The following is a 20,524-nucleotide window of genomic DNA, read 5'->3' on the forward strand; positions in this document are numbered from 1 at the left end:
GGGTTTACATGTACAGTCCTCGACAGTCAGAGTGAAGGATCAATGGGGTTCACAGGGGTTTACATGTACAGTCCTCGGCAGTCAGAGTGAAGGATCAATGGGGTTCACAGGGGTTTAATGTACAGTCCTAGGCAGTCAGAGTGAAGGATCAATGGGGTTCACAGGGGTTTACATGTACAGTCCTCGGCAGTCAGAGTGAAGGATCAATGGGGTTCACAGGGGTTTACAAGTACAGTCCTCGACAGTCAGAGTGAAGGATCAATGGGGTTCACAGGGGTTTACATGTACAGTCCTCTGCAGTCAGAGTGAAGGATCAATGGGGTTCACAGGGGTTTAATGTACAGTCCTCGACAGTCAGAGTGAAGAATCAATGGGGTTCACAGGGGTTTACATGTACAGTCCTCGGCAGTCAGAGTGAAGGATCAATGGGGTTCACAGGGGTTTAATGTACAGTCCTTGGCAGTCAGAGTGAAGGATCACTGGGGTTCACAGGGGTTTACAACAGTCCTCGGCAGTCAGATTGAAGGATCAATGGGGTTCACAGGGGTTTACATGTACAGTCCTTGGCAGTCAGAGTGAAGGATCACTGGGGTTCACAGGGGTTTACAAATGAACAGTCCTCGGCAGTCAGAGTGAAGGATCACTGGGGTTCACAGGGGTTTACAAATGTACAGTCTTCGGCAGTCAGAGTGAAGGATCACTGGGGTTCACAGGGGTTTACAAATGTACAGTCCTCGGCAGTCAGAGTGAAGGATCAATGGGGTTCACAGGGGTTTACATGTACAGTCTTCGGCAGTCAGAGTGAAGGATCAATGGGGTTCACAGGGGTTTACAAATGTACAGTCCTCGGCAGTCAGAATGAAGGATCAATGGGGTTCACAGGGGTTAACAAACTGGATGGAAAGAATGAAAACAAACTGTTAAGAACTTTATTTAAATATTTTTGCAAAACCTTTAGTACATAAAAGACAGTTTTTATATCAGTTTGTGCCGATACTTTAAGATTTAAGAATACATCCTTGAATATGTCTGCAATCGGTGCCAAAATTTCATGTTGCGTGAAGCATAACCTTGTATATGAATGCTGTACACATAAAAAAAATTGCAAAGTATACAGGCTAAATAATTAAAGTCATTTCTGATGTATTTCACATTGCCATAAACAACATAAAAAACTGTCTATTATGCATTAGTTGAAATTCTTCAGAAAAAATGTTTTAAAGTCATTTGCAAAAAAAAAGCATCACTTACGGGTATCTGTGTGTTTACATCCATTATCATCCATTTGTGAACCCCACAAAGTCATGTGATCCTGCAACCTGGCAGTGTGCGGCTACATTTTCAGATGAGTAGGTATACTAAATATATTATAGATTAGATATTATATTATAGTAGAAATATCAAATAAACCTAAAAAATATAAATAGGGATGAAAATATATTCTTTTATTTCATGTGGACTTTTTACAAATGCTGGTGTGAAATTATTGCTTCCGGCTTATTTTGTAAGGTTTACTGTTATGTTCATATCAACAAACCTTTAAGACATGGAAAAATATCAAGTTCATATTGTTATTGCAAAATTCAAAAATACAAAAAAAATATCTATACCATCTGTGTATATATCTGGGAAAACTGGGATTAATGCATGTGCCTAAAGTGTCTTCAGATAAACATGTGAAATGTGCACAGGCTTATCAGGGACAACACTCGACACTTTTGTGGTATTTTTTATTGAAGGAAATTTCTTCTTAGCAGGAATCCAGGCTAGGCAGAAAACTTCAACCCTGATATGCCTTTGCTGACTGCTCAGGTTAATATGGGACTACACTTTACACACATGCATTAATCCCTGTTTTCCAAGAGGAACCCTTACCTATAAATAGTATCATTCCTTCCCACCTGATCATGTTCCCAGTCATGGTGACAAAAGTTTAAAATTAATTTTTAAATTTAAATGAAAAATCTATACCTATAATGTGTATCATTCCCTGATTCCAGGCATGGTGACGGTGTTCTGTGCACGGCTGGGCTGGTCCAATCTGGAACTCATCCTGTCCCAGTTCCAGAGCCGTCTAACGTTTGGCGTGCAGCGTGAACTCTGTGACCTTGTTCGCATGTCGTCCCTCAACGGTCAGCGGGCTCGTGTTCTCTACAATGGAGGGTACCAGACTGTGGCCGGGCTGGCCGGGGCACTGCCAGAAGATGTAGAGGCCATACTGGGAAACTCTGCGCCATTTGAAAGGTGAGGCACTCAGTCATTGTTTCCTTCAAATTTGTCAGCTTTGATATGATGTAAGAGTTGGGCCTTGCTCTGGGAAAATAGGGCTAAAGTCATGTGCATAAAGTTTCATCTTTGTTTAGCCTGTGCAGTAAGCACAGGATAATTAAGGGCGGCATTTTCTCTCTAGACTGAAATTTGTTTAGAGGAGACTTCCTTTAAACAAATAAATCAATAAAATCTAAAAGTGTCTTACCAGATTAGCCTGTGCAACTGCACAGGCTTAAGTAGGAAAGCACTTTATGCACATGCATTAAGCCCCGTTTTCCTAGAGCCAGGCTCATATGCTGTATGAGTAGTGGGCAGCTGGTAGAAGGTGGGGAGCAAATCAGCTGTATGAGTAGTGGGCAGCTGGTAGAAGGTGGGGAGAAAATCAGCTGTATGAGTAGCGGGCAGCTGGTAGAACGTGGGGAGCAAATCAGCTGTATGAGTAGTGGGCAGCTGGTAGAACGTGGGGAGCAAATCAGCTGTATGAGTAGTGGGCAGCTGGTAGAAGGTGGGGAGCAAATCAGCTGTATGAGTAGTGGGCAGCTGGTAGAACGTGGGGAGCAAATCAGCTGTATGAGTAGTGGGCAGCTGGTAGAACGTGGGGAGCAAATCAGCTGTATGAGTAGTGGGCAGCTGGTAGAAGGTGGGGAGCAGATCAAAAGGAGGTACAGTGTGAAGGGATTTATTTTATTTTGGTACTTTCATTTTGCTATAGTTGTAGTCTTGTACAGATCTATTCTGTTTAAATGTTGAAAATTGTAATCAAAAGATTATTTCAGTTTTGGCATTTCCATCCCAGCTTGTTGGTTTTAAAAGATGAAAATGAAATGGCTGCTCTGCTTTTAATGATCTCAGAACACTGAGTAAAAGTTAAGTAAAGACCTGGTTATGAAATCATCCTGTCGTGCCTTGCAGCAAGAAGAAGCAGGCTACAGAGACAGACTGGGAGGCAGAGCAGAGACGCAAGGCACACTGCATCTTCCTTACTGGACGGAAAGGTGAGCTGGATACACAAAAAATACTCAAACTTAAAAAGTGAATGTGTATAAACAGAAAATAGAAAATATCTACTTATCAGAATGATAGTAACAAAGTTTGATATAATAAGGTTCTCAATCATCTGGGGCTGAGTTACATGAAAGACCCATAACCCTACAGACAAGCTCAAGTTCACACATTGAGGTCAAAGAATTCAACGAATTTCCTGCTTTTCTATTAATGGAGATCTCAAATCGCCCCATTGTTGCAAAAAGGTACCATGTGCCGTCTAACTTCAATTTCATATGGTAACTTTTTGCACCCAGGGGGTTAAATGATGTTTGAATTTATATCATACATATCACTTCATTTTTTGGAAAAAATTAACATGTGTATATAACACACATTATTAAACCAAATGGAACACTTTATATACAAGAGAAATTCACCTGTTTTACAGGCGTGACATGTCACGAGGCTGCAGTGATCATAATCAACGAGGCCAAACAGATGATACAAGAGGAGCTGGGAGGGGTGGGTGTGACCTGGGGTCAGCAACTTGGCAAGTCCCCTACAGTTAAGACACCTGTACTGATGAGCCCTCTAGCAGGTGAGTGTATTACTTGTTGGGAAATAGTTTTGAAAGGCTGCACATAACCAGGAATTTAACACTTTGTGATCAGCTGGTTTGTGATAGGAAATTTAAGCAGATAAGTTTTAAATTGTAATATAGTTCTTCATAATTGCATTTCTAACTTGTGATTAGGAGCAACATATTTCTAAATTTGTCCATGCCTTGTGAATGTTTTCAGGTAACAGTAAGCGGTCAGGACACAAAGGTAAAGCTTCATCATCTGAGAAGACAAAACTTTCTGAAAGCTGCAACAACGCCAACAGTTTTATGACCAACGTTATTTCTGCACCAGTTTTAAGAGTAAGCTCAGACACGAATGTCTGTTCTAGTGTCCTTTCTGCAGAAACTGCTCGTACGAGTGGTAAAACTAATCAAGATGAAAACACCGCAAGAAAGGCACCCAGTCAAAATGATTGTAATGAAAGTTCAAAAACTGTCCTTAATGGTACAGAAGGATCTGTAACTAATCTAAAAGATCAGGTAAAAAGCAATTCAAACAAGCAAAATGTTGAAATTACTTCAAATACAAAGACTATATCTGTTGATGATCATGTAACGATTGCAAATAATTCCAACTCAAAAACAATAAATATCTCTTGTCGTATGAATGTTAATAATGTCAATGATGCAAATGGATGTCTCGAAAGCAACCTGCTAAGGTCACAATTAGGTGATGCAAAGAAGAATGATTGTGTTGTTGTTGAGCAGTGCAAGGGTGACATTGTGTCAGAGAATATTGAAACTGATACAAACACTGACAAAGATTTCAGCTTCAGTACTGCTCTTGATACCTTGACAAATAATCACAATGGAAGGCAGATAAACAGTGATGAAAACTGCCATCTAGTCAGTGAAAATGCACAAAAAGATATTGAATGTGTGAACAGTAAAGACCTGATTTCTGATGATAATGATAAAATACAATTAGATGGAGTGTTGAAAATACCAGCCCCAAATCAATCAGTTAAATCAGTTGTTCCACACAATAATACAAATAAATCAGGGAACATTAATCCCAATCTTTCAAATGATGATGTTGACCATGACTTTGCTGATAGTTTCACGATTACTACCCAAATGTTAAATTCGTGTGAAAATGTGCATATCCAGACCTCTAATAAATCTGGGTCTTTAGTAAGCAAAACTGAAAATGACAAACGAGTGGCGACGGGCCAACAATCAGAGGCACTGTTCTCTGAAGTAATCCCTGATGACAGTTTTAATGCTGTAGAAATTGACAATATTGACAACAAAAACAAAATGGTATTGGATCAGTCGAGTAATACAAATAATCTGGAAAATGTCAATAGTTTACTTGAAGTTTCCAATAATGACCTGGAAATGAATATATCCCACAATTCTACAGAAGACATGTTCAATGACTCAGCAGGTTTGATTGCTGCCAGCAATTATGAGCGGGTGGGGCTTGATAACAATCAGTCGAGCTTGGATGATGAGGAAATGATGACATCCTTCGATGATCTTCATATACCTTATCAAAGTGGGCAAGAGAGATGTTTTGAACAAGGTGACAAAGAAACTGTTGGCGAGAAACATAAAACAGTTATTTGTGCACCTTTACAAGAGGCTAAAAGTGATAAATCAACATCAAAACCTTCTGACAAGAGAAGTAACTTTTTGGGTCACACTGCTGGCGGTGCGCTAGGTCAGTTCTCTAGTCAGAAGCCAGTAGGGCCTTTACAAGGGCAGGAAGTGTTGCATGAAGACCTGGCTATGGCGCTGGCCATGGGGGAGTCATTCTCCTCAACATTTGATGTCACCACCCATGACACACAGACTGGGGTAAATGTTGAAGCAGCTGTACAAGAACAACACGTAAGTATTACATATGTTTGTATTATTTATCATGTTATCAGCACCCTTGCTTTCTCATAATGAAAGTTCCTGTCATAATTTTGTATATAGGTCTATTAATGTTGTCATCATATTGCATGTAATAAAATGTGTCCACATGGGCCATTTGCCTTTTGGAAATAGCGTAAATAAATCTAGTGTTATCACAGGATCAGCTGGGTGACTCCTTTACAGTGTCCATGATGGATTACGTTGTGACCAATAATGAGGAAATCCCATCCAAGAATGTAGGCAAGGCTGCTGATACAAAGTTAGCTCGTACTTCAGTAGGTAGGTCCCAGGTTGACAGTGAAAAATTTGTGACTCCATCTAACCGACCCAGAAAGCGTAGGAGTGTAAGCTCTATTAAGAGTTCAAGACTTCCTAAACAACAGAAATTAGATGACAGTGATCTAGAAACTTCACCCAGCACTGTTTCTGTAAGAAACCTTCCCAAAAGACTCCATACACTTAAGAAAGTCACTCAGGTGATCTCAAGCAAACCTGACTCAAAATCAAGAAGAGCTCTGAATTCTACTAAACCTGTCACTTTAAATAAAGAAGAACAAAATCAGCCATTGACAGCTCTCAGTTCCCCTAAAAGAGACACTAATGGTTCTCTGAACACCAGCACAGAGGGTGACTATGTTCCCCCCACACCCCCAGATGACACACCACCTACTGCCATGGAGACTAGAGGCACACCTACCAAGTCTGAAGTACCAAGGCCCTTCCCTGCCAGTCCTTTTAGTCCCAGATTGCGGCGAAACGCACCTCGGTCAGCAAAGGCTGCAGCAAATATTCATCAGAGTGATAACCTGAAACATATTGAGAAGAATGGGAAGGTTTTCCAAGAACCTGGTGAAAAATGCTGAACTGAAGGTGTCGTATCAAACCCTTTATTGGAAAAGGGAAAGAACAAAAAATTTCCAAAAAATGTTAATAGTGTTAATGTCACATCTGCACCCAAAGTAGCCACATTACCTTCTGATGATCAGAAGCATTCACAGTGTTTAGCTATTCCTTACAAAAATCCATATGAAGGACAAATGACTTCAAAAAGTGAGGATGAAAATAACATAGAAGATGGTCAGGATGATTGTAATATTGACGATGATGAAAAGATGTCTCCGTCTTTCATTGACCCCAACATGTCAGGTCTGCCTCTTACCCAGCAGTCGTTCACGATAATCGACGTGTGCGGGGACAAGAGGCTGTTCAAGACATTCATCATGGAATGGAGGACCAAGCACAGCTATGCCGTGTCCTTGGCCTGTGAGACTCTGAAGAGGGATAACAAAGGACCAAGCATTGGGGCTAACTTCAGGAAAGGTAAATCTCAGATACACATTTCGATGCATTTGTATTCCTTTAAAAATAAAATTTAATTAAAGACCTTTCTTACTTGACTCAAGTTTTAAATGCTTCATTACTAACCCCAGGATACTGATGAGCAGCAAACAGCATAAAACCTGAACAGAATTTGAGTAATGTATCCATGATTACAAAGGGTTAGATAAATGATCATTCTCTTTAGTATTACTTTATCAATCTATACAAAAGTGAAAGTGTTTTTCCTTTTAAACCTATTTATTTTAGCTTGATCACATCAAAAGCCTTTGGCTTATGGAAATGCTCTAGTGTCCATTCCCTGGGTAGAACCAGTACTTTTTGTGTAAAAACGCTGTCTCAGTTTGGATGAACTAGTGACATCTGTGTCACTAGGCGAACACTATATGCACTACACCCCAGCGACCTAAGAAAAGTTAAATACATATATCTAAAAAGGGTTCAGTTTAGAACTATTGTGCCTCATATATGAATGTTAAGCAGATAATAGTTTCAAGCAATATTTCAATATAGATGGATCAGGGGGGTTTCTGCTATGTAAAAAAAGTCTTAAAACGGACAGGATCCCAAAGCAAACGGACCCGATCCTAAACCGAAATTGTTTAAAAAAATCCCAATTCCCCCCCCCCCCCCCCCCCTCCACATTTTTTTTTTAATTAGAAAGAAGTGTCTTATGATTATTAGACTCTATATCTCAATTTTGTGTTTTAAACATCCTACAAAATATATAACTATAATTTATATGATTTTCCCCAAAATAGCTGTGAAAAGGCCTGTTGTGTCAAAATTTTTGATGATTTTGATCCCAATTTGGTCCTTTTTGTTGTTAAAAAAATCCAAAATTTGCCACTTTTATCGATTAAAAAAATCCCAATTTGACCAGACTCCTATTCCCAAAAAGTTTCGAAAAGCCCCTGTGGATGTATGAGATACCTTTATCTTTTATTTCATTATGTTGATTGAGTAATGTATGCATGTGATCTGTCATTGTGTTTGCAGACAAGTCCCCCAGCAAGGTGGAGGGAGGGGATGCGTGTGGTATCCCCCTGGAGGAGGAGGGTCTGTGTATAGTGGGCGTGGCAGTGTCCTGGGACAACAGGGACGCTTACTACATCTCCCTGTCACACCAACAGCTGCAGCAGGGTAAGTTACATGTTGATTTCTGGGAAAAAGCAGGGGCCTATGCAAGGAAACATTGTGCGACATATTTTAATTATGATTATTATTTTTGCATATTTTGCTTAGTGACAGCAATTATGATTAGTTTGTTTCAAGTAATTCTGGTCATTTCCAAATAATTCTCCCCATGTTAAATATTTACAACATATTGACCATATATGTGTGTTTGTCTTGAGGTATAAATCAATTCCTTACTCTGATATTTTATGAGATCTTTGATGAAACAGGATCCAAGGTCCATTGAAGATAATTTGAACATTCCTTTATTATACATTACAATCCAGTGCTTTTTTTTAGGTCAAATATTGTTATGGAAATGTTACCACTATATGATTAAAATACACTTATAAATTATAAATGTACTGTTAAGAAATCAAGATTTTTATATATATTAGCAAGTGTTTTAAATAAGTTTATGAAATACATTTTTATACGCCCGTATAAAATACGGGACGTATTATGTGAAACCCCTTGGCGGCGGGCGGCGGGCGGCGGGCGGAAGGCATCACTTTGTCCGGACTCTAATTCAAATTGTATTCATCCGATCTTCACCAAACTTGGTCAGCAGTTGCATCTAGTTGATATCTAGGCCAAGTTCGAATATGGGTCATGCCGGGTCAAAAACTAGGTCATAGGGTCAATAAGTGCATTTTCAAAGGGGCCACTTTGTCCGGACTCTATTTCAAATTGTATTCATCCGATCTTCACCAAACTTGGTCAGCAGTTGCATCTAGTTGATATATAGGCCAAGTTCGAATATGGGTCATGCCGGGTCAAAAACTAGGTCATAGGGTCAATTAGTGCATTTTCAACGGCGCCACTTTGTCCGGACTCTAATTCAAATTGTATTCATCCGATCTTCACCAAACTTGGTCAGAAGTTGTATCTAGACAATATCTAGGTCAAGTTCGAATATGGGTCATGCCGGGTCAAAAACTAGGTCACAGGGTCACTTAGTGTATTTCAAGCATTTAGCATGGTGTCCGCTCTCTAATTGAAGTAGTTTTCATCCGATCTTCACCAAACTTGGTCAGAAGTTGTATCTAGACAATGTTTAGGTCAAGTTCAAATATGGGTCATGCCGGGTCAAAAACTAGGTCACAGGGTCACTTAAACCATTTCAAGCATTTAGCATGGTGTCCGCTCTCTAATTGAAGTAGTTATCATCCGATCTTCACCAAATTTGGTCAGAAGTTGTGTCTAGACAATATCTACATGTAGGTCAAGTTCAAATATGGGTCATGCAAGGTTAAAAACTAGGTCACGAGGTCTATTAGTGCATTTCAATCATTTAGCATGGTGTCCGCTCTCTAATTGAAGTAGTTTTCATCAGATCTTCATCAACTTTGGTCAGAAGTTGTGTCTAGATGATATGTAGGTCAAGTTCAAATATGGGTCATTATAAAGTTATCAAGTTGTCCAAAGCCTTAAAACGGGCGTATCTTGTGACAGTTTGGCACTCTTGTTTTATCCTATATGAAACAATTCGGCAACTCTTATGGGATAAATGTTTAAATGTGTTCTCTTTAAGATTTGTCAATTAATTCAATTTATATGCAACGAAAAGATACAAAGTTCGGATATAGTTATACAAACGTACAATGAAAAGCTTAAATGTATTTAATTCCTGTGTCACCTCGTCTGTCTCCAGGTGACCCTGATGACAGTTTGGCCCCTCCCCACATCAGTATGGCCATACGGGTGAAAGCTATCAAGTCTGTCCTTCAACAGGCAGTATGCCAGTCACAGCCCGTCACCATCATGATGTTTGACGTTAAAACTCAGTACAGGTATATCACCATCATGATGTTTGATGTTAAAACTCAGTAAATGTATGTTACCATCATGATGTTTGATGTTAAAACTCAGTAAATGTATGTCACCATCATGATGTTTGATGTTAAAACTCAGTGCATGTATGTTACCATCATGATGTTTGATGTTAAAACTCAGTAAATGTATGTCACCATCATGATGTTTGATGTTAAAACTCAGTGCATGTATGTTTCCATCATGATGTTTGATGTTAAAACTCAGTACATGTATGTCACCATCATGATGTTTGATGTTAAAACTCAGTAAGTGTATGTCACCATCATGATGTTTGATGTTAAAACTCAGTAAATGTATGTCACCATCATGATGTTTGATGTTAAAACTCAGTGCATGTATGTTACCATCATGATGTTTGATGTTAAAACTCAGTAAGTGTATGTCACCATCATGATGTTTGATGTTAAAACTCAGTAAATGTATGTCACCATCATGATGTTTGACGTTAAAACTCAGTGCATGTATGTTACCATTATGATGTTCGATGTTAAAACTCAGTGCATGTATGTCACCATCATGATGTTTAAGAAATAATATTTTTCTTTCATGGTTTGTTGTTGAATAACCCACAGTAAGGAGTATAGATGCGTAGGAATTAAGTCACAAGTGCGAAGCACGAGTGATTTGATAACATGCATCTATACTCTTTACTGTGGGTTATTTTCGACAACAAACCATCATAGAAAAATATTATTTCGATTCTAACATGATTCTGATTGATTTGGTTCAAGCTTTTGGACGTGAACTATATGTTTCAATACTCCGCCCTTCTTAGTACAAATTTCACTATTTAATGATGTCATTGAATTGTACAAACATATGGCGTCGTTTTCATATATAAATATTTTGCAAATGACGTCACTTTCATTGAGAACACAAATCGTAGAAACTAAATGACATCATATTTATTGATGCTACTGAAAAGCTTACATGCTATAAATGTTTTCTTAATTACGTTGCCAAACAAATAACATTCTTTGTAGGCGTGGTTATGCCACTTATCACCAAATATACAATTTGTTGTTTCATTACATTGACATACATGCTACTTTTATTACATTTCTCTTAGAGCGGGGTTTAGCACGTGCATTTTACTGCAATATTTGTTATTTATTCGGAACTATTTTCGAAACATTAAACTCTGCCCATACATTATTGCAGAATAACCCACACTTGATTTCCTTCTTTGTCTATAGAAAACAAGTTGCGTGTAGTGTTAGAATTGATGTTAAAACTCAGTACAGGTATGCGCTAATTGTAGAGTGTTTTTTATGGGATAGCATCCAAATGACACATTTTAACAGTTTCAGTCTTTGAGTCTGTACTAAAAAGATGCAGAATTTTGTTATTTATTAAAAGCATAAGATAGAATTTTAATATCATGATTTATATTGAATTAATAAATGTTGTTTGTTTGTTGTTAATTCAAATGAATTAACAATACATAGTTTTGATTTCCCGTAATTTTAGTATTGTGCTTACATAATGTGTTTTCTTAAAATTAAATGCCACTTTGAGAAATTCAGCATTTAAGGACAACAGCCTAAGAGAAAAAAATCTTATTCAAATTTTAGTTTTTTCTTAAATCTTATTTTGACCACTCAGTCAAATAAAAAATAAACATATTAAACCAGCAAATTCCATAGTGTCTACCCATATATCACCTCATTTAGGGCCCTGGTAGAGGGGTGTGGTTTCAGTCCCAGGGGTCAGTTTGCGGACCCCAAGGTGGCATGCTGGCTGCTGGACCCCGGGGGGCGGGAGAAGAACCTGCACCGCATGGTCACCAACTTCCTGCCCACAGAGGTGCATATGATACATGGTATGTAACTAAGAATTTGTGCCACTTTGATATAGTCATACCATGTAATTTGACCAGGACCATAAAAAGGGTTATTCCTATTAAACTTTTCTTAAATGACTTCATTTTTTTTGTGGATAAACTGCAGCTATATTATACACTGCACAACGTATTTAATAAAGAGTTGCAAATAAGTGGGCCTTCTTTGTGAATGATTATTATGCTGATTTGCTCTTTGTGAAGTCAAATGACAAACTATCAATACATGTACTAAATTGCAGAATAATCGAGCCTAGTTGAGGGAAAAAGGGGCGTAACACATTCTAGTAAAGTGTCATCCCAGATAAGCCTGTGAAGTTGGCACAGGCTAATCAGTGACACGTTTACCAAAACTTTATTTTCATCTGAAAGAGGCTATTTTTTAACCAAAAATTTAAAATTCAATAAAAGTTGAAAGTGTCCCGATATGCTTGTGCAGACTGCACATTCTAATCAGGGACAACACTTTACTCATGCATTTAGCCACGTCTTCCCAGAGCAAGGTTCAAATAGATTCCTTCCCCTTCTTACACAGGTATAGGTGGAGGTATAGGCCTAGGCAGCCTGGGTATGAGCCCACAGAACCCAGGCTCGGGGCGTTACCGGGCTACCACGGAGGCAGTGCTAGTGCGACACCTGGTGCAGTACTTCAACGCCTGCCTGGACAGGGAGGGGCTGTTGTCTGCGTTTAGGGACGTTGAGATGCCTGCAGCAGTAACACTGTGTAGGATGGAACTGAACGGCTTTGGTAGGCACTGGGCACGTCTAAACTATTGAGCCTCACTCTTGGAAAATTGGCTTAATGCATTTGTATTAAGTGTTGTCTCAAATTTGCTAATCTGGGGCAAAACATTGTTCTCATACATTAAGCCCTGTTTTCTGAGAAAATGGCTCAATTATAAGCTATAATGGTCAACCTTGAAATAACATTCAATGGCTTTGGTAGAAAATGGGGCCATATTGATGAAGTTATGTTGGTTGAACTTTAAAATTTAGTAATTGGTAGGTATTGGTATCATTAAAAAAAGCAAGTTACTCTTTAAAATTGTGTTGTATTTTTAACCAAGCAATTGCAAACAGATTAATCTAATTTCCAAGATTTGCCAAAACTCAAAAACATTGTTATTAATTTATTATTTTAATATACTTTTTAGTATAAATGTTTGAATTATTTACTGAAAACAGTCATCTGTTGGTATGTGTATGTAGTGGTTCAGATTACTGTTGCTGTAACCTTGAAACAAGCCTGTCTCTGGGAAAATGGGACATAATGAACAGGCTAATTAGGGACAACATTCTCGGCTTTAATCTTATGTTTTATTAAAAGAAAAAGTCTTTTTAGCAAAAATCCAGTGTTTGCAAAATATTTTATCCCTGATTAGCCTCTGCAAATTGCAAAGGCTAAACTTGAACAACACTTTACGCTCATGCATTACGTTTTCCCTGAGCAAGACTGAAACGTGTTGCAGGGTTCAGTGAGAAAAAGAGTGAGAGACAGAAGTGTGTGATGCTGTCTAAGTTGTCTGCCCTTGAGGAGCAGGCGTACACCATCGCTGGTCACCCCTTCTCCCTCTCCGCTCCAGATGATGTCAGTCAGGTGGGTACCTGTGAAAAATTAACATGAACAATCTTAATTTGCATGGCTTATAAATTGTATCAGCAGGGCTCGCGCTAAGGGGCAACGTAAGCGACAAAGATTCTTTGTAACGCCAAACTTTGCCGGAAATTTAAGAAATTGTAGATAAAACATGCGACTTCCAGTTGCCCTCTTACCGTAATTTGTTTACATTCGGTTTTCTCGATGTCAAGGTCTGATTCAATTTTCCAATGCACACTGTCGCAGCCCGGAGCATGTCGCAATTGAGCAACATGTAATTTGAGGTAAACCCCGCCTCCGATTCTCCCAACCTTTGAACGTATCCAATCAGCGACCGATATTCTTTAAGTCAGCGTTCAACTTCAATGCAGTCACGTGCGAGCAGGGTGATAATTGACATTTGCTACTGTCTGTCATGTGTAAGTGATTTGAAAGTGATAAGAGATAATCCACAGGGGTGATGTTGTTGCCATATTAATTGATCAATGAAATTGATTACGATGAATTATCGTATCATATACTTGTGATCTTTTGTTGGCAATAATGGTTGCTTTATGTCGATGTTTCGGGGAATGTTTTTGAAACGCAAAAAAGTGCAATAATTTAATTATTTCTAACCTGATCACTTTACACCTTTCTACTGACTATCGATCTGAATTAAAATTTAAAGGATGATAATTAAGTAGATCTAACGTCTAATGTGTAATGCCATCGATGGTGTTACACCTTATGCCGATTATCGATTGAAATTAAAATGTGATAATTAATTTGTCTTACTCACAAACTGTGCTATTGTAAAGCAATATGTCAACCAAATTGTATATTTATTACGTATTTACTAGGTTACTAGTTTTCATTTTCTGCAGTCAAACAATATGCACTTTTTATTTCATGTTCCAAACGAGTACAATTTTTCGGACGGTCATTTTCGAATAGTGTATTTTTTGTTGATTATGTATATTTTCGAAGTTTTTTATAGAAAAAAAAAAACGATGAATACAAATGAGGTTATATGGAAGGTGTGGTTTATAATATTTTTAATGTTATTCACCAGAAATAGCAATTGGAAAAACTATTTAAAAAAGTATAATTAGTAAGGGTTCTGGGTGGGGTGGGGGCTCTGCCCTTTATTCTCATGGGGAATGGCAACAATAAACAATAGATAGTAAAATTATGGTTATCTATCTGTTGTGTCTGTTATTACTTGGTTATTTAGAACTGCTGGAAATATTAAGGTACACAATAGAAATATAACTGTGTACTATACAGTGGTTTACTGGAATAATGTGATACACATATATGTGTGTTGTAACGCCCTACACGCAAACCCTTGTGTCCGAGTCTCTTCACTTCTCCCTAAAGTCTCTTCACTTCTCTCTAAATCAGTGTCCAGGGAGAAGTCACTTCTCCCTAAAATTTGAGCCCAGCGTGAGCCTTGGTGTCAGTAAAAAAATCATGGTAAAATCCCTAACATACAGCATGAGCTTGTAAAAGGTGTTCCACCTTAATTAAAAAATACTTGTTCATGCCCATGCCTAACACATTCATATTTCCAAACAAAAAGTAATGGCAAATTAAAAATACAACAACACAGTCGTTGATAATGGCAACTGTTCAAACTGGAAGATGGTCATCATCAAGCCAGGCTTTAAAATCTACAAACCATCTTAGAGTTGTTTTATTTCTTTGTTTTACCTGTTATTATACCTGACAAAATTCTTGAAGCCTTGTTGAAATTTAATGGAGGGTAGCCATTAGGTGTAATTTCTGGCTTTTTTAAATATGTTAGTCCATTTTAATATTTCAGTTGTTGCTGTGTTCTTTGAGGTGCTTTTCATAGAGTTACGCCTGCCCCCTAATGGTGACCCCGGCTCTGTCCAGAAACCCCTGGGTCCCCCTGGCAGGAGGGGCGGGGGTGGGGCCTGCAGGACCCAGTACAGCACGTCGAAGGAGGTCCTGGAGAGGCTGCGCAAGCTACACCCCCTGCCTGGTGTGATCTTGGAGTGGAGGAGGATCACCAACGCACTCACTAAAACTGTGTTTCCTTTGCAGAGGGTCAAGGTACCTGAAATAGTCAAATAATTTCTCCCTTGTAAGGATTAGGATCCTGTGTGTCCGTTGGATGGCTAGTCTTTAAACTTTTTTGTCTAAGTACAATATCTTAACCGTTTACCACTTAGATACGTATTTTGACGCATTTGTAGTCCCTCAGAAAGTTAACTTTATGTATAATTAAAGATCTTTCTTACTAGATTATTCAAGTTTTAAAGGCTTCAATTCAAACCCTTAGATACTGTTTAGCAGCAAACAGCATACTTGCAGTCTGTTCTGGTTTTATGCTGTTTGCACATATCCATTTTCACTTTGCTTCTGAGTAGGAAAGGGTTAAGATTGCTAAAATCTCCTACATCCATATTGATGGGCAGGTTATTAAGATGAAAGTAAGATTCCTATCATATACTGGTCAAAGGTCAATTCACAGAGGCTTGTAACATGAAGTAAAAAAGACACAATAGCCAATTCAAATAACATTAATACCCCAAATAACCATACCTTATATACAATGTAAATGGTGATGATTGAGCAGGCTGGTCTGTATCTACAATGGCTGCTTATGGCACGAGTCTCATTTTCTCATGACACGGCTCATATGGCCATAAGTTACCAAAAGTTTAAGTCCAAACAGAGACCTGAATCATAATCATGATACTAGAGGCATTATGAAAGTAGCTGCTTAAATATTTATTCATTCATATGCAGTAAGGCTATTTTCCTGACAGTGTTTAAATAACAGTTTAAGCTTTATTGAAGCAAACAAAAAATATAAATATGTAGATCTCAATGAAATGAACCATTGTGTAGCCACATTGCAACTTATGCAGTATATTAAAGCACTCAACAAAAATGCATATTTTTCATTCCACTATCTATTGCAGGTGCCATGTGATTGGCTGCACATGGATCGTATCTATGGTGACTGTCAGCTGCACTCAGCCACGGGCAGGGTGAGCTTGAGTAAGCCCAACCTACAGAATGTGCCCAAGGACTTCGACATCCAGCTGCCAGGTAGGCCTTGCTCTGGTAAAACGGGGCTTGATGGATATGCGTAAAATGTCATCCAAGTTTGGAATGAACAGTCAGCACAGGCTAATCTGGGACTATGATTTCCACTTTGTACAATTTTTTTTATTTAAAAGTCTCTTCTACATAAAATTAAGTCAAGGTGAAAAATGTCATCCCTGATCAGCCTGTGAGGACTCCACAGGCTAATCTGGGACAACACTTTATGCACATGCATTAGACCCTGTTTTCCCAAAGTGCGACTCTAATATTATTGTTCTTAATGAGCAGAAAAAGGAAATATTTGGAATGTTTCGTGGATTTTTCTTACACACGACTTTGTTTCATTTATTATACACATCTTGGTTACATCAAACTATTTAACAAAACTTTGCTATATCCAACTGTGGTTTCACTTTTTGTAGGAGACCATTAAAGTTTTGCATTTTTAATTAAGAACATCTTATTGAGACTTCTTTCAAATACTTCTTTGGATTTGAGTACTATGGAAATGTTACTTTTTTTTAACACAAACAATAAAGATAAGCCTACTTGACTTTAAAAAAAGATGTTACCTTGATGCATAAGACCGCTTGATTGACATATTATAGGCATATGTTGTGAAGGTCTGTTTTAAATAGACCTGTTTCTATTTCAGATTTGATAGGAGAGAGTCCCCCGCCCTGTGTTTCTGCCGGGCCCAGGGAGCGACAGTCCAGATTGAGGTCACTTAGGGATCAAGGTCAGAGGTCAGCAGTTACCAAGGACAACAGTGGAGGCACATTCTCTGTTAGCATGAGACAAGCTTTTGTACCATTCAAAGGTTAGTTACATTATAGTGTTGTTATACATGTACAGAGTGGGATTCAACAAGCATAGCACTTTTTGTCTGTTAATTGTGCGTTACCTCATCAAACGAACTTAAATTTATTTCAACAACTTTGTTGTTATTTCGTATTGATACTGATACAGAGGCGGTATGTCCATTGATCGCTTTTTACGACAAAACAAGCAGAACACAACATATATATGTACTACGCCTTGCACATTCCACATTTATGAAACGCCCTCTAAAATAAAAGTAGGCATACCATCGAAAGTATCGCACAGTTATTAAACATACAATATACTTATTTCCTAGCAATGCAATTGTTGCTTAACATACACTTTTAAGGGAATAATAAATCGTAAAATAAAGTCTAAGACTTTCAGGGAGGATATCAAAATAGTTTCCAACTTTAATGCTCTTTAAAATGATGTGTACATTATAATTACTGGACTGTCAATTGCATAAATCCGATTCAATAAAAAATATGAAGAGCTGCGTTGAAAAAATGTTATTGACTTAACTTGTGGGTCATTTAAGAGGTTATAATTTCTGTGGAAATGACACAATCGTACTGTTATATTTTTTTCCTTTTCTATTACCAGAAGATGTTTGCTCAACGTATGTGTTCGAAAAGATGAAATGCTGTAATGTTTAAAAAATGTTCAAAACTGTATGATCTTTCATATTTAAACACACGTATAAGCATTCCTACACAGCTGCATGATTCGTCATAATTGCTCACATTTGTATTTATTCCTCCAAACATGTATGCTTTGACATATTTGCACTCATGAATTCGCATTCTTACAAAACTTTAAGAGTTGTGTTTTTTTACTCATTGTAGCCTTAGATATATGATACAAGGATTAAAACCAGAAATCAATTTGTTGTAATATCGCCTTATTGCATACATTTCCGTCACCTTAAAGTGTATCCGATTATACGAGCACAACTCAGTAATTTGGTCAACATAAAAAAAAGACATACACAAAATGAGAAATGCAGTCCATAGTATTCTGATACTGTGGTGTAAAGATCAAACATATGCTTTCACGTCGAGAAGTCAATGGTCCGATTCCTGCCTCAAGAATACTCTTTAAATCAACATGTTTAAGCTATTTTAAACTATTTTAAACTATTCCAAATAAAACAGTGTTGTTAATAAATACGTTCAATTACATAACTCAAGTGCGAAAGTCTATTTATTTTTAAAATCGAAATTCCCCCGTCTAATACATTATTGAAAACGTATTTTAAGTGCCAAGGTTTAAGTGAGCAACTCCTTCCTGATCTGTGTGGTCACCATGTTAACATATTGTTTATTGCGAATTTAGTTGATTATGAACTGTACATTATATTCAATATGAACTATGTCGGGCCCGATTTGCTTTCGTTTATAATTAACGTACTATATCTTATTCATACTTGTAACTAGTACATGATCGCTGTATATACAAATTCATTTCTCAATCGCATTTTGTTTAGTGCATATTAATTTTTGAAAACGTTGGCGCCCTTGCAAGTGAAGCTGGAACCTAAAATAGGTGTTATGGAACTAAAATAGGTGTCTATTTTTCGATTAAGGATACTTGTGCCAAGAGATTGGTGTTTTTATGGTCTTATGAGAGGAGATAAAAACACTTGGTTGATTATATTTGCTTTGTTCTTCTTTTTACATCTCGTGTACTATCATACATGGCTGTATAATGCATTTATGTTAAACTATGTACCAAATAAGTCTTGCTTGATCAATATTTATAAAACAGATATTTCAAAACAAATGGTTATAAAAAAACAAATATAAAGAGATATTGAAAATTTGCAACTTGCAATGGTTGACAATCCTTTATTGTTCGGTAACGTTCTCTTAAACTTTTATTTTGGATGCAGAATACCATGACAATAGGACAGTAACGAACAGAAACTCAAAATGTCGTTTGCCATTTCTTAAACCTTAATTTAAAATACGAAACATTTCGCAGGAATTCAGTTTTAAGAACAGTAGCGACTATCATGTAAGAATATATGTTCTTTGACAGAAACATTTATTTGTATACTGTAATCCATGTATGCAGTGTTTTTGAAACAAAATATCTAACATCCATAATAACAAAAGTATTATACCCGATACTGTTATGCGTTATTGTGTATGACGTTAACAAAAAGTGTATTTATTACCTTGAGTGTACACTGAAATAGCATGAGTTTGTAATGTACATTTGTATGGTTTTGTATTTGGTCCAAGCTAATAAATGCAAGAATACGAGTTTAGCTGTTCTTCAAAAGCATCCACTGTAGTACAGTATGTACTGACATTTGCCATATGTGATCTAATTATCATTTAAACAAAAAAGATAATACATGTTACAGGAAATATGATTCACAACTAATATTAATGAATTTATCCTTAAAGCCATTATGTTTAGGCCAATCGTATGTGTTGTTTGCTCAATGTTCATGCTTTTGAACGGTCGGTCGACAAACATCGTAGAAAGCGGATTACAAAACATACAAACAGTTATAACATATTTACTTGATATCACTGATGCATAAAGCGAGAGATGATGATGGAGCTCACATGTTCTAGTTTAAAGGATATTATTGAAAATGTACCATGTCATCGCTAATGTTTCAAATCGTCTCGATATCCGGTGAACGTGATACACAGATGCGCGTTTTATTACATTTTGCATTATTAACGTAGTTAATTTATTGCAAACATATTAAGTATTATATTACATTTAAAATTATAAATTTAATGTTATTTAAATATTTCTCATTTCGGCATATGCATGAACATACACACCACGTATTTTGCAGAATGCGTGTCAAAATCACCATCTTGATCATTTGTACTGGTGTATAATTAAATAATTCACTTTTCCACCATTATCTTGTACCTCGAGCATCTTAAACCTGTTTTCAGTTTTTGCTATAGTTTTGGTCTAGGTTTACAGATGCGTTTCGATAAACAGCGATGTATATATTTCATATTTTGCTCCCTCTCTCTTTTCCAAGGATGCCATGTAAATCTACTTTACTTATGATGAGTATGTTCATAGGCTTCATTTCCGTCAAAACCACTAGAAAAAGCCTTTATCT

The 20,524-nt window shown here is 37.4% G+C and overlaps 2 protein-coding genes across 2 annotated transcripts in view; one reads left to right on the forward strand and one right to left on the reverse strand.

The window, feature by feature from the left end:
• The window catches only part of LOC127849877 (DNA polymerase theta-like), a 51,406-nt gene extending 33,985 nt beyond the window's left edge, over nucleotides 1-17,421 (forward strand). Inside the window, 15 exon segments of the mRNA XM_052382629.1 lie at nucleotides 2,001-2,244; nucleotides 3,184-3,266; nucleotides 3,707-3,856; nucleotides 4,059-5,716; nucleotides 5,905-6,579; nucleotides 6,610-7,097; nucleotides 7,334-7,398; nucleotides 8,084-8,227; nucleotides 9,915-10,053; nucleotides 11,770-11,918; nucleotides 12,472-12,684; nucleotides 13,406-13,533; nucleotides 15,361-15,594; nucleotides 16,470-16,599; nucleotides 17,252-17,421. Of these exon segments, the coding sequence (XP_052238589.1) occupies nucleotides 2,001-2,244; nucleotides 3,184-3,266; nucleotides 3,707-3,856; nucleotides 4,059-5,716; nucleotides 5,905-6,579; nucleotides 6,610-7,097; nucleotides 7,334-7,398; nucleotides 8,084-8,227; nucleotides 9,915-10,053; nucleotides 11,770-11,918; nucleotides 12,472-12,684; nucleotides 13,406-13,533; nucleotides 15,361-15,594; nucleotides 16,470-16,599; nucleotides 17,252-17,421 (4,670 nt within the window).
• A 2,887-nt stretch (nucleotides 17,422-20,308) lies between these two features.
• Nucleotides 20,309-20,524, reverse strand: part of LOC127849568 (death-associated inhibitor of apoptosis 1-like) — a 49,262-nt gene continuing 49,046 nt past the window's right edge. The window contains exon 6 of the transcript XR_008034914.1: nucleotides 20,309-20,322. The gene's annotated coding sequence lies outside the window, so the exon portion shown is untranslated. The remainder of the gene's footprint in view (nucleotides 20,323-20,524) is intronic.

The sequence above is a fragment of the Dreissena polymorpha genome, chromosome 11, assembly GCF_020536995.1.
Source record: "Dreissena polymorpha isolate Duluth1 chromosome 11, UMN_Dpol_1.0, whole genome shotgun sequence".
NCBI lineage: Eukaryota > Metazoa > Mollusca > Bivalvia > Myida > Dreissenidae > Dreissena > Dreissena polymorpha.